The 14,565-nt window shown below is 28.5% G+C and overlaps 1 protein-coding gene across 1 annotated transcript in view; it reads left to right on the forward strand.

Moving 5' to 3' along the window:
* Positions 1 to 1,488: 1,488 nt before the first annotated feature.
* LOC112683039 (B-cell receptor CD22-like) overlaps positions 1,489 to 14,565 on the forward strand; it is a 109,007-nt gene continuing 95,930 nt past the window's right edge. The window contains exon 1 of the mRNA XM_025553884.1: positions 1,489 to 1,908. Within this exon, the coding sequence (XP_025409669.1) occupies positions 1,623 to 1,908 (286 nt within the window). The 5' untranslated portion in view covers positions 1,489 to 1,622. The remainder of the gene's footprint in view (positions 1,909 to 14,565) is intronic.

Raw genomic sequence — 14,565 nt, forward strand, 5'->3', positions numbered from 1 at the left:
ACGTACATTAATAAAATGCATATAGTTTATACCCGCGGTTTAAAATATAAAATCAAAAGCAAATTTTGGTTATTTTTTAATTTTTGATCATTAACACTTCTAACATATAAGTCGAATTAACATTTTTTAGATTCATCATACGCTTTGTTTTGTATTTTAAAAGTTTTATTCTGTAACGTACACTGTTCGATTTCCCTTAGAGTGTTACAAATTGTATTTCAACAAAATTAGATTATATTTTTTTATCTTTATAACAATTTATTTTTTTTCGTCCGTAGATCTACGTGTAACATATTTTGAATTTTATTCAGCACAAAGTTTGTGTTACCTACAATATTTTAGGCCCTGTCGGAGAAAATCCGAGTGAGAAAAAAGTCACCAATATTTAGGTACCTACATTTGTGAGGCAATTCGTGTGTAAGGATAATGTTTTATCGTAGACTATGGTTTTTCAGTTTGACGACACCTAGTTAGCGAACATTTCGTTTGGTTGTACTTATTTTTAAAAACAAGTAAGAAATATAATAAAAATATACAAACATTTACTACGAAGGATATACTTCATTGCATCAATAAATTCAATACCAGTAAAATATAATTTGAGTTATATGGGTAAAATTATCTACTACAGGATAGTCGGAATTAATTTTATACCATTTTATAACGATGAAACAAGTCATCATACAAAAAAAAGGTTATACAAGAATATATTTTTATATGATTTTTACGTTAATATTTTTTGTTAACAATCAATGTCGTAAAATCTCATGATAGTATTTTATCATCCCTATAAATTTTAATCGTAGATACGCTCAAGAGAAATGTATAAGAAAAATAATATTATGTCTGAGTGTCGACGAATTGGGTGCCGGTGAACTGGGCTACACGTTGTGACCAGTAGCTAAGAGGTTGGTGATATGGAACAACGATCCAGATCCCAAGATTAAACGGGCCTGTAATGAAAATTCAAAACATATAAACATTAAAATAATCATAATTTTTTTTCTTACAATACCGAATCGCCTAAAATGTAAACGAATGTACTACAAACACATAGAATAACAGTTTTTTCCCGGTTTGTATTGTATTCGGACGGCAAAAAGTTTATTTGAGCAAGATGCTACTGTACGTAATACGAAGGAACGATTGTTTGACGATTTTAAAACGTCAACAACCGAGGCACTAAACGTACAGCACAACACTGTTGGTTGGGTTAGGTTAGGCACGATGCATCTATACGCAGTTCGGGGGTGAGTGCGTGACCGTGTAGGATTAGAGACGCGTAGACGCGCACCCGTAGTGCATTTCATGAGATCAGACGTACCCGTGGGAGGAGGACACAGCGAAAATCGGTCTGTGTACGGGCGCGTAACACACGCGCTACCCTTCCGAGGGCCGGGTTAACCGAAGGGTTGTCACGGACGGCGCGCGGCAGGTGTCGCGTACAGTGTACAATTCGCACCGTAACGGTCTGTCGTCGCGGTCTGGTCGTCGCGGGTTACCCGGTGCGCGGTCGTCGGCAGCCGCGGTCCTCTCGGTCGTCGGGCCAGTGCCGCGGAGCAGCCCACGCGCGACGCACGTTTCGCCCGACGGGAACGGATCGCCGAGCGCCGCGTGTACGCATGGTCGCCGCCCGGCACCTTGACGATATCTCGACCGCCGTCGACACCTCCGCGGGATCCGAACGCGCCTCCGCCGGGTTCTTTCATTTCTCTGGACACGGCGGTGCCGTAAACGATCGCGTCCGAACACACGTCGTCCGCGTCTCGGGTAAGCATGCCGGACGGACGACGGCGACAATGACGAAGATGTCCGCCAACACGTGGACCACGACCATGACGTGCTGGTGCTGGTGCTGGTGCTGGTGGTGGTGGTGGTGTACCGCCGCTCTGGCCCCGTTCGTCATCGGTGAGTGCCGTGCCGTTGCATTATCGTTGCTATTGCGTTTTTGTTTTTCCGTCGTGATCACTGCGCGCTACCGGGCAGGGGAGGCTGACGATCCCGTCACGTTATCCGACTGGTAAAATCATTTAGAAACTACGGGGGTGCGTTTTTTTTTTTAAACGTACCGGATATGATTTTAAAAATATTCGTTTTTTAATCATTCATACGACCGATTAAAAATATTAAAAATATACTCCGAACCGGGGTTCGATCACTTTGAATTTGAATTTATGATCCCTCGACAATATTATTATTCGTCATTCGTGTCCAATAGATTTGTGGGCAACAAATAAGTGCCATAAGCTCGTCGATCACGTATCACGGGTAAGTCACTGATAGATATGCGGATATTATTTTTTAACGGCTTTATATCAATACGATCGAATCGCGCACTGTTTTACCGGTCGGTTAGTTAGAAATGAGTCGATAAAAAAGACACATTTCGCATATACGGCGAGTGAGGGTAGGGAGAAGGAATATTGCCCCATGAGCCATTGATAGTTCTTTGATTCCGTTCGGGGAAACAGAATTAAATAACACTACATTTTAATTATTGTGATCATTCAGATGTAATTAGCAGAATGAAATCGGATCAGAAATTTGTATCTAACTATCAAAATAGTCGATACGAAAGTTACTTAATATTAATGTTTAAAATACATCATGCTTGAGTCATTAAAATGTAATTGGAAAATTAGTATTTTCAACCAATCGAATGAGTTCGTTATCTAAACGTTTCGAATACGTATATTAAAGGCGGATGTGCTAAATCAGCAAAAATTGTATAATAGGCAACTAAATATACACCATAACCAAAATATTTAAACCGTTATAATTTATGCATGTTATTATTGGTGTCGTATCTATATTTCGCTCACCAAAGAGACCTTGTTAACGCGAATGCAATGTATTTCGTTCACGGGTTAAACGATAATATTATTATATTACAGTTGTGTACACTTGCTTGTTGGAACGTTGTAGAGTTAGTAGTTTTGGTGGTGACTAAACATACAACATGTCTATACACGTGATGTATGTGAATTTCGTGATCATTTCATGATGATCATGTTGATCATTTCGTGTTAATTATTTGATTACGTTGTCGGTAGAACTTGTGATAAGATTAATTAAATTAATAGCTAGACAGATGCAAATCTTTTTTTTTATGTATTTAAACAGGAATACTTACAAGATATTCTTATAGAATACATATAAATAGTATACGTGATTTGCTTTATGTTTATTTAAGAATATATAGCTTGCAATTCATTAAACTCAAAAACCAAATATTTATAAATTTATTAATAAATTCTTAGAAATCTTAAATTAATTAAAAAAATTAAATTATAAATGATAATATAACAGTAACAGTACACTTGATAAAACATTAAAACACTTAATTTTATTTTTAATGATACTCATGAGAGAAAACCCCACATTATTACAGCTAATTAGTTATTAGTAATTTGATTACAGTGTACGTTCATATAACCATAAAATATAAATTATTTAAATATAGGTATTTTAAACGTGTTTGCTGTATAATGTGCATGTATCAAGTATACTTGAACTATTGGATACTAAATAATGATATTTTGTTCTAATTGTAGCGTTGTAAATCATTGATCTAATATCATGATAATTACACTCATAATAAACATAAATCATGTTTGGAGTATATAATAGTAATGAAATATCGAAAATTGTCTTTTAGATTAACTATAATGTTTATCCAAGATAAAGTAAAATGTATTGATTGAAAAAAAAAATTAACTATTATTGGTTTTTAATTTTTTCTTTTGGCGTATGTAGAATTGAATATCTTAAGCTATCACCGGATGTCCGAAAGTATTAGTAGTTGAAAAACGAGAACTGTGATTTCAGATAGTAATGAATTATGTGTTAATGAATATTCAGTGATTAAAGTTATACTCCGATGTAATAAGTCCATCTAAGTTCCTAATTTAAATGAGTATCTAATAAGGACGACGAAACATGTCTAGATATTTTATTTTCAAGGGGCTGATAATAGAAAGCGTCATATTATTTGGCTTGATTTGCTTGCGTTTATTTTTTTTCTCCGTAGTCTAAACATTTTTTCAAGCTTTATTAAATGGTTCAGAAGAAATTTTGAAAAGCATTTTATGTCTTGACGAGAAGGTATATGATTTCAGTTTGGAGTTTATTTGTTAAGTTGGCAAGATAAGCATCGTGAGAGTGAGGTAAATTGGAAATTAAAACGTTTTATTTATTCGGGACTAATATGTTACATATAGACACGATCAGTTTGATGGATACAATATTAGAAATTTCGTTAACAATGCGCTACTGAAAAATAACGCTACAAAGAGTGGAAGGAATTTGGGCCGAGATATTAGTGTAAGTTGAAAGCGAACTTTGCGAAAGAATATCTTATCACAATCGCGGTCAAACACTTGCACGATATCAAAGAAATAAGAATTAATTAATTCCACAATAAAATAATATAAATATTGTTTTGCAGTTTTTAGTGGTGTGCATTTAATGTTAATATTATTGTTGTTGATTGTTTGGCTATCATGTGGATAACAAAGAATACAAGTGTAAAAATGTAAAAGCAAGAAAAAAAACTATAATACGTTAAAACGTATATTTACGTTAAAACTATATAGTTAATTGTATAAATGACAAAATTCGTAGTTTTATATTCTACGACTAAAATAATTTAATAACTTATTTAGTCCACGAATAATAATATAATCACGTAAAATTATATAAACTCTGACTATCAAAGTATATTATTTTATTCATATATGAGTATTTATTAGATAAGTATACATTTTAATTCTCATGGAGTAACTTAGATAATTGTGGTTGAATTGTTTCATTACACATTATCAACCTAGACCATTTTTTTAAAAAATGATATACGAGTATACGCACTTATTTTATTTTCTACGAATATTAATATATTTTACTTTTGTAGAATATAAATTTGCGTCTTATATTTTAATAAATGTTTTTTACAAACTTTTTTCAAGTATAAGCTTTATGTGGCTGTTGAACATTAGGTATGGTTACGTAATATACTTCTAACTTTTTTCGTTATTTAAATTATTCTATTTTATTGAGAGAGAGACACTGTATCATTGCATTATGATCATTTTTCAATCGAATCCTATTACCTAAGTAAACTTATTTTGCTTAAATATGTTTAAATTTTTTTTATTTTTTGTAAATCGTGTTCTTTTATGTTTCTTTTATGTAACAAACTTTGTATTGTATATTTTTATCAATGTTAATACTCAAAAAATTTTCACTATTGTTACAATCGTTAACATTTTTTGTATTATTATACAAACAGCATGAAAACTCAATTTGGATAAAACAAAATATTTTATTTCTTCAATCAATTTTGCTTTTTCGTATGTACGAAAACTTCATTTTAATCGTATTACATAAGTTTTATTTGATTTAAACATCAGTCAATACAAATTACTTTTTGTTTTAATTTTTTTCAAATATCGATATTCAGATGGAAGAAACTATTACTAAAGTATTTCATAAAAATGTAAAATCTATTACAAGCATAGTAATATAGTTTAATAAATACTGTGAAATTTTCCCAAAATAGAACAAGATTTGTTTAGAGTTCTACTGTACACATCAGTTTATTTTGATTCAGTTACAAATGATATTAACTTATCTAAAATATTAGAGTAAACATTATAAATAAAGCCATATTTATGTAAACAATTAGGTATTATCAATGCATATCGAAGAGTAAATTGTAAATATTTAAACATATTTATTGTCCTTGTGATATTTTCATGGATTATACAAATCTTTTTGTAGATAAGTAAACTAAAGGGTCGTTTATGTTTCTATTTTCGATAAAGCACTAACATATCTTTTTTATACTGTAGTCTTGATACCTAATCTTTTACATATTCATACAACTAATGACTTCCATACATTAACCGTATCGTTACAAAACATATTTATGATTATTGTCTTATCTGTAATTTTTATCCATAATCATTTATACAATCAAAACTCAAACTTCTAAGCGTTGCTCATTGTGCCCTAGGAACAAAAGAAAGTTTTACATTACATCAAACATAATAGTATAACTTCGTATAACTTTTTATTCATGTATAGCTTATAAACAAATCCGTGTAAAAAGTTACGGTTTGTAAAAGTTAGCCGTTCAAGAATAAAATATATACATTTCATTAACACAATATTAATACTGACATTTATAATTTACTTTTACGAGTATATTTTGCGAGGCGTGTATTTATCCAGACGTGTTATGTAGATAATATTAATGATATATTTCAAATGCGTTACAATTTGATGAGCTTATATGGAAAAAGTACACGATTTTCATCATTTGTATAACAAAAGATATTATTAACATTGATTAACTTTTATTGAAAAAAAGATCACAGCTCAATAATTGAAAATAAAATAATATTGTATAATATAATGCACAGTTAATCGAAGAATCCTTAAATAACTAAGTTTTTCTATTCAAATTTGTTTAAAACAAGATTAGATACCTTCATAGCATTTATCAGTAAATATATCTAGTTTTAATTTAAATAAATAACTATTAATGATAAATGTATACGTTTATAAGTTTTTAATTGTTTATATTAAACAGTCTTATGTACAGGACTATTTTGTTTACTGTTGTGTTAAAATCATTTTTTTTCCGTGAGAAAAGTTTTGAATCGGTGCTTTAAATTAGTTTAGTTAAATTTGTTTGTATTTGAAAATATTTACTTTAAGATTATACAATAATAAACGCTTAAGTTGTACTATATCAAAGAAATGTTTGTGAAATGAAGTTATTTAATTTACCACTAAAACAATCATTTTGTTGTAAAATCGAGATTAAGAGGGTTTTTACACCAAAAAGCTTAACCAAAATATCAGATAATTAGATATTTGGTGTATAGGTAAGTTAAGAATATGTATTTCTAAAATCTGTTATAGGTATTGGAAATATTGAATTGAGTCCCATAAATTATAAGGTCGTCAAATTTAAGGTTCAATCTTTTTACACAGGCGTTGTTGAAATTTAGTCTCTATTATCGATATAAAAGAGACAGTAACAGACAAAAAGTCTTTTCATAGTAATTAGACCATTAATTTATTAATTTTCTATTATTTAATCCTAAATTCACAATATGTTGCATAAATTGAACAATAAGTGATGACATGATAATTTTTAGACTAGAAGGACGGATTCAAGAAACCTTTTTGAATCTATCCTTTATATTATTAAATTCACTTTTTCTTTGAATTATACAATAGATTGTGAACTAACACATTTATAAATATTAAGTATCAAAGTACGAGTTATACGATAAAAATAAATCGAAATTATTATTATTGATCGATGAAAGTTAATTAAATTAATTACATAAGTAATAATGTTTGCATTGATATGAAAATATATTTTAATATTTTACCTTTTCTTTTGTCATTTTAAATTTCATATGAATGAAAACATATTCTAATTTTTTAATAAACCTATTCTCACCGTTATATTTAGTAAAATTAGAAGAAGTAAATTGAGGTTTTTATATAAAAGATGGAATACTCTGTCCCCTCGCGTCTTTTTCAAACACATTACATAAATATATATTATATTATACGTAGTATGTACCGGATATTCCCAGCGTGTAACCACTATGGATGTTATCTTATGTGATTTCTAGGTAGAAAATAATAAATAAGAGCAACTTAATTTTGTCAGTAACGCAAACGTGCTGAAGATGACAGCTATTGCATTTTGAGAATAACAATTTATGGGTTTTTGTCGATTTTTTTTGTTGGTAAACTAAGCTTTTTATATTACCTATTGACCAGCATGACGACGAGTTTTAAATTATAATTATGTTCATGATGACGTACATATTTTATATTTTATCAATACATTTTTAATCAATAAAAAATTATAATTTATACATAACAGTAGATATACGAAAAAGTTATTTAAATCATGGTGTGCACATTTAATTTTAATGGATCATTTATGAATAATCTAGCTAAATTACCCGGACTCATCCGCAGAATTTCTTATTATTTTATATTAGTGCAATAATTATTACTGTTTCGATGTAAAAAAAAATGTTTGATTTGAAAAATTTGTTGAAATATTTTTAAGTAATTTATTTATTCTATATTAATTTAAATATACCTTAGCCGATAAAATCAAAATTAATGAATAAAATATTTCCTAATCAGCCAAAAAGTAATAATACATTTAGCTCAAAACCCAAAATTTGAAATAATTAAAAATTCACTTGAGAATATAACAGAAATTAAAGTAACATGAAAGTACACCGAACTTTTTGTGCATTTTATTTAAAACCAATGTCTTAACATTTGACCCGTACTGAAAAAATAATGAAATGTTGTGAATAAAGTGCCGATTTCAATTAAAGTAAATCTGATAATAATGTTTAGAATTTATCGATTTATCATTTGAAGAACGAAAGCATTTCCTGAACTTGGGTTTATAATGGTTTAGTTATATTTGCCAAGTTTAAAATAAAAAATGTCTTTATTGGTGTATATCTATGAAAATAAGCTTTTTATTAGTTTTTAATGTTATCAAATACTTCATAATGCAGATTTATTTTTTATAATATCATAAAGGTATTTTACTGAAGTATCAATAAAAAAAATTTTGTGTTAATTTTTTTGTTACATTGTTCTGATCTAGCGTTTTTATTGTCAATCGTATAATCTTTATATTTCCTCAAAAATGTTCAATTCGTTCGTATTTTAATGAAAATTTTTGCAGATAAATAATAATAAAATATGAATACATTTAGGTTTAATAGTCATTTTAACAGTGTTAAGACATTTTACTACTTTTCATTTTGTACTTAAAAAAATTTACATTTTTAATATCATATTTATAATATTATATAATATTATATACTATATAGAATTTATTTGAACAATAAAACAAAAAATGAATACTGAACAAGAAATTAAAAAGTGCTTATTAATCAACCAAGGGTTTTTTTAAGACTATAAAATAAAATATGTAAAAAATTTACCTATATTATTTATGTTATTTATCTGCTTATTTATAAATAGTTGAATAACCCGTAGTTGCCGGGTTTATATATTATAGTTGTTTGGCAGAATTAAATGTTGTCTATTTAAATAAAATTTAAATAAGATTATTTAAAAAATATTTCATTCATATATGTATATTAATTAGTTATGAAGCTTATTATTATTATTTATTATATTTATTATAGCTTTTGGCAGTAGCTTCGCTTGTACTAGTATACAGTCATAGATAATGAATACCGGGCTTCACCTGTGGTTTAAATTGTTAAATTGATCAGCTGAATTGTAAATTAAGTAAATTGAGCAGTGGTGTTGTCTTATGTTTTATAAAAATACGACCTGGAAATAACGCTTTACACTTTTAACCACTATTACCTTTTGAATTTAGGAAAATGAGTAACAGAATATGAATGCTTCATCCATGTGCAGTTTTTTTCTGTTACCCTATTATATCTATTATCTTTAATGGGTATATAATAAAAAGTAATAACTTATGACAACAATTGTAATATAAAACTTCTTTATAAACTATATTTGATGTATTTCTTGTTAGTGTTAAAATAACTAAACTTGTTGGTGTATTGACTCTGGAGCATGTCACAAAAAATTGTTCATGTAAAAAACAATCTTTTATATTGATCCCTGCAATTTTCATTGTTTGATTTATTTATTGCCATAGCAAAACATAATTTGACAGAAAACTGCATTCTTTTGAGTTGGAATGGATAATCTGTTGGTATCATTGGTATGCGAGGAATAAAAACTGATTTACCTTTTGCAGATCCAGTCATAATTTCAGCTCCTCTCAGATTTTTTTGAAGACAATTAATACGTAGATGTGTCTCATTGCATAATTTTGGTGGACTAAGATTTCTTAGAAACACTATAGGAGTACCAATTTTTAATGTTAATAAATGTAGTGGGAATCCAGGAGGATTGAGCGAATCGAGAAATTTAACTGGATAATTAACTACATCATCTAATTTCAGTATTGAATTAATTGAATTGTGTTTCATTTTTTTTGCATGGAAAGAGTCTAATAATATTTTGTATTTCTCCTGCTGTATCATTTTTTTTATGTCAAAATGACATTCTCACATAACCAGTTCATTGATATTTCTTTGAAGTTTTCGATGCAAGGATATATTTTGTCTGTAAATTCTTTTAAAGTTTTTAAAACAGTACCGAATCCTATCGGCAAAGTAATTTTTCTTTGCATTCTGTATATTTTCCATCTTCTATTTTTAAGAGTAGTTCAGATAATGGCTCAGAAGTCCTATTTCCTTTTAAATGTACTCACATATTTTTGGTTAAAAATTTTTTTTCTATTTGAGGCCACAAATTTGAAGACTTGATGCATGCTATAATTTCATTAGCTCAAGTTTCTCTGGGTATGACTGCACAGTGGGCCAGGTTATAACAATAATTGATCAAAACCCAAAATAAAAATTATAATTTGAAATTGATTTCTCTATATTATATATATTATATATTTATATATAATAATAAAATTAAAGAATTAAAACTGACCAAATTATCAGTTAATAACTATAATATAGATATTTCACATGATATGAAACTTATAATGGTTGATGGAAAAGTATGTAATGCGATTACATTCACTACTTCAGCACAAAAATGTTATATTTGTAAGACTGCACCAGTAGAAATGAATCAAATCGAAAAAGTTACAAATAAGGAGATAGACCCAATAACACTTTGTTTTGGCCTTTAAACTCTACATGCTTGGATTAGGTTTTTTGAATATTTTTTACACATTTCTTACCGTCTAGATATAAAAAAGTGGCAAGTAAGGGGTGAAGATGAAGACAAATTTTTATCTAGGAAAAAAAAAATTCAAGAAAAATTTAAAACCATTATGGGGTTAAAAGTAGATTATTTAAGATCAGGAGGTGAAGGAACATTCAATGATGGGAACACTTCTCGACGAATTTTTGATAACCTTCAAAAAGCAGCTGAAATAACAGGGATAAAAGAAATCCTTATTACACGTTGTGCAACAATTCTTAAAGCTATGTCATCTGGTTATGAAATAAATGAAGAATCATTCAGTGAATACGCAATTGAAACAGCTAAATTGTTAGTAAAAGAATATCCTTGATAATATATGCCATCCTCAGTACATAAGATATTATTACATGGCTCATTAGTCATTTCTGCTGCTTTACTTCCCATTATCCAAATGTCTGAAGAAGCACAAGAAGCACGCAATAAAGACCTAAAAAATATCCGAGAAAATTATTCTAGAAAATGTTCTAGGATTGAAACAAATGAAGACCTGTTACATGGACTATTGGTGTCATCTGATCCAGTTATTTCTAATCTAAGAAAGTTACCACCCAAAAAATTTTTATCTTTCTCACAAGAAGTATAATAATTACTAATTGCAGTACAACTAACAAATGATTTGAAAGAAAATAGTTCAAATGTAAGTGATGAAAATTAATACAAATATTTATTGTTATATTTTGTATATTTTTATATCCAGTATTAATAATTTACAGTGTACTTTATTTCAAATTTTAATTTTTAATTTTAATAAATAAATAAAAATTTGACTTCTTAAGTGTAAAAAATAATTTAATATTCAATAAGTGTCAGTCTTTAATATGATAATACTTTTTCAAAAACAATATGTAAAAATATTTGTAACAAAAAAAATGTATTACAGGAAACAAAACCTGTATAATAAAATATAACATTATGTAGGTATTTTTTAATAAAGTATATCAAAAACAATTTACAATACTAATTTATATATTAAATTAACACATAAAACAAAAATTAAATTATTTAATTAAAAATATAGTTTTGACCATAAAAGTAAATTATTTGGCCCACTGTCGACTGGTAGAGTTTGTCAAATATCTCCAGATAGTAGTACTGTGATTCCACCCATCGATCAGTTTAAATTCTTCAGATCCATCAGACAGTTGTTTAAAGCCTCAAACTTTCACCATACTAAATTGTTTATTAGCATTGCACATTGGAGTCTCGATGGTGTTCAGATGGAGTGACAACTTGAAAGCAGAAAGAGCAGTTTTTCCTTCATGTAAAAGTGTAGCAGCAATTTCTGATGATGTTGCTGCAATTTCAAACCTATTTGAGTTTCTTACTTTAGGTAAAAGTAGATTGATTAATGGGGTTTTACCAGTTTCACCAGAAGAATTTAAAAATAAATATTTTCCTTAATTTAATTTGATAATATTTAATGTTTGTTTGTAAACAAACTATTGTTCCTCAGTCATAGAGTGTTAATTTTGGAAAACAATTTCGTGCAAAGCATTTAAATCATAGCTTGTTTCTTTTAAATCTTATTTATTTTCTAACAGCCCACTAGATATTATAGGAGTTGACAAACTATATTCTTTGAAGATATTTCCACCTATATTCTCTACAATTAATACCAAACATTAATTATAAAGTTTATTGTTTGTTATATTATTTTCTAGGTGTCGTTTATAGCATTGTCGCCGAATATCATCTGAAACATTGTCTTTATACTTATTTCAAAGACTTGAAGCATTTGAAGGATGGCAAAATAATATTATTACACTGAAAGTTCTTGCATTTTATTAGGTGAACGTCATAATGCTGCTTATTCTAAAGATAAATCACACTGATTGTTATATTTTAATAATTTAAGTGCTTTTTATGTGGCTTGAAATGTTGGTTATGCGATATTGTTCATAGTCTTCAAAAATGAATAGGATATTGGACTTTTTGCGTGATGATGAAGAAGACGAAGATGAAAACATTCAACATTGTTTGGGTGGATTGTATAAACTCTACCTAAAACTATATTTTTATTTTCTTTTAACAAACCTGCGACATTCTGCCTTGTCTATGTCTAACAAATTTATTATTTATCCACACATAATACCTAGAAATCTGTGGATAAAGCAATGTTCTGGCAAAATTATCGGTTTGACATATCTGAAAAAAGCCTGAAGAGTTATTGTAGGTGGATTTGCTATTCTTTTGGCGACATTATTTGCTGTAAAGTAAATACATTGTTTATTTTCTAGATGAACAGAAAGATGAGTAATAGCTTTCTATGTACTTAATGTAGATACATATTGTGTATACAAAAACCTACAATTCTTCAAGCTGCTTCGGAATTACTGTTATACCTGCCTGCTGTTTTCCCTAAACTAAACACTGTGTGTTTTCTACTTTTTGTGACTTATTTGCATACATATTTTATAGACTTGATTTAACTTTCTATTTCAATATTTATATGAACAATAATAGTACAAAATAATACAGGGTTATATGGAACAGCCCACTTTTTATCAAAGTCAATTGACTTAATACTCACTTTGAAACCTCTATCATCTGTTGATCGCCTTCTATATTTTGAATATCCATCTTCACCTTTTTGAGTTTTTAAAATGAGGGTTAATTGTATGAAGTTTGTTGCAAACATATTCATTCATACACGGAGAATTTTTGTTTAAAAGTCCACATGGTCCATGTATCATAATAGCCTTTACTATATCGTACAATAAAGGATCAACATCAGTTGAATATCATGTCCTGTATATCTGTGCGATGTTTCTTACTTTTATCTAAAATTAAATTTTCTGTGACACTTACCATACATTATTAGAAATCGTCCTCTGAAGTAATATTTAAATTTTCTGAAACATTTAGAACATTAGAAATTGATAAATAACCATAAAAATGACCACTATTAATATTTCCAGTTAGACGCAATATTCTAAGTGAAAATGTATTTACACCAAATTTAGTATAAAGATTATTATTATAATAAATTTCAAATAAAAATGGGAAAATATTGTAGCTGCAACCAATTCGTAATAACTAGCGTAGACAGTAGGATCGACCATTTCACGAATATAATTAGCAGTGGAAAAATTGTCACCAATGGAATTATAAGATATAGTAATAAAATTATTCCGACTATCAAATTCATACAAAATAATTGTATTTAATATTAACAAATATTAACAAATGAAATTAAATTGAAAGGAAAAGGTAGGTTAGTCATCATGACCATCAGGCATCATCACCGATAATTGGTATTACTATTTGAGATGTCAATATTTTACTGCCAAAAATTTCTTCAGATGACATTTTTAAAAAAATATATGCATAATGTACAGCTAGTGGCTTACGGCTTATAAGCACTTAAACTTTCAGCAGATACGCCTTTGTATGTTATATGAGCAAACGCATGTCGTACTTTATACAACAACAGGTTGGGCTATGCGTTGATTATGAAAAAAAAAATGATTATGAAATTAACAGGCGCAAGACGTATTTCATGTGATTGGACGGATTTGCCTAAAATATACTTCAATTATAATATGAAAAATACGTAAAGTAGTATACGGACAAGATAAAATTAATAACATTAATAAAAAAGATAATAAATAAATATATTTTCTGGAACATGTGCACCAAACGTTACCAGCCCACTGCTATTAGATATTATTTAGTAGTTTATTATATATATATATATATATATATATATATATATATATATATATA

The sequence above is a fragment of the Sipha flava genome, unplaced genomic scaffold (genome assembly GCF_003268045.1).
Source record: "Sipha flava isolate LNK unplaced genomic scaffold, YSA_version1 217_pilon_pilon, whole genome shotgun sequence".
Taxonomy (NCBI): domain Eukaryota; kingdom Metazoa; phylum Arthropoda; class Insecta; order Hemiptera; family Aphididae; genus Sipha; species Sipha flava.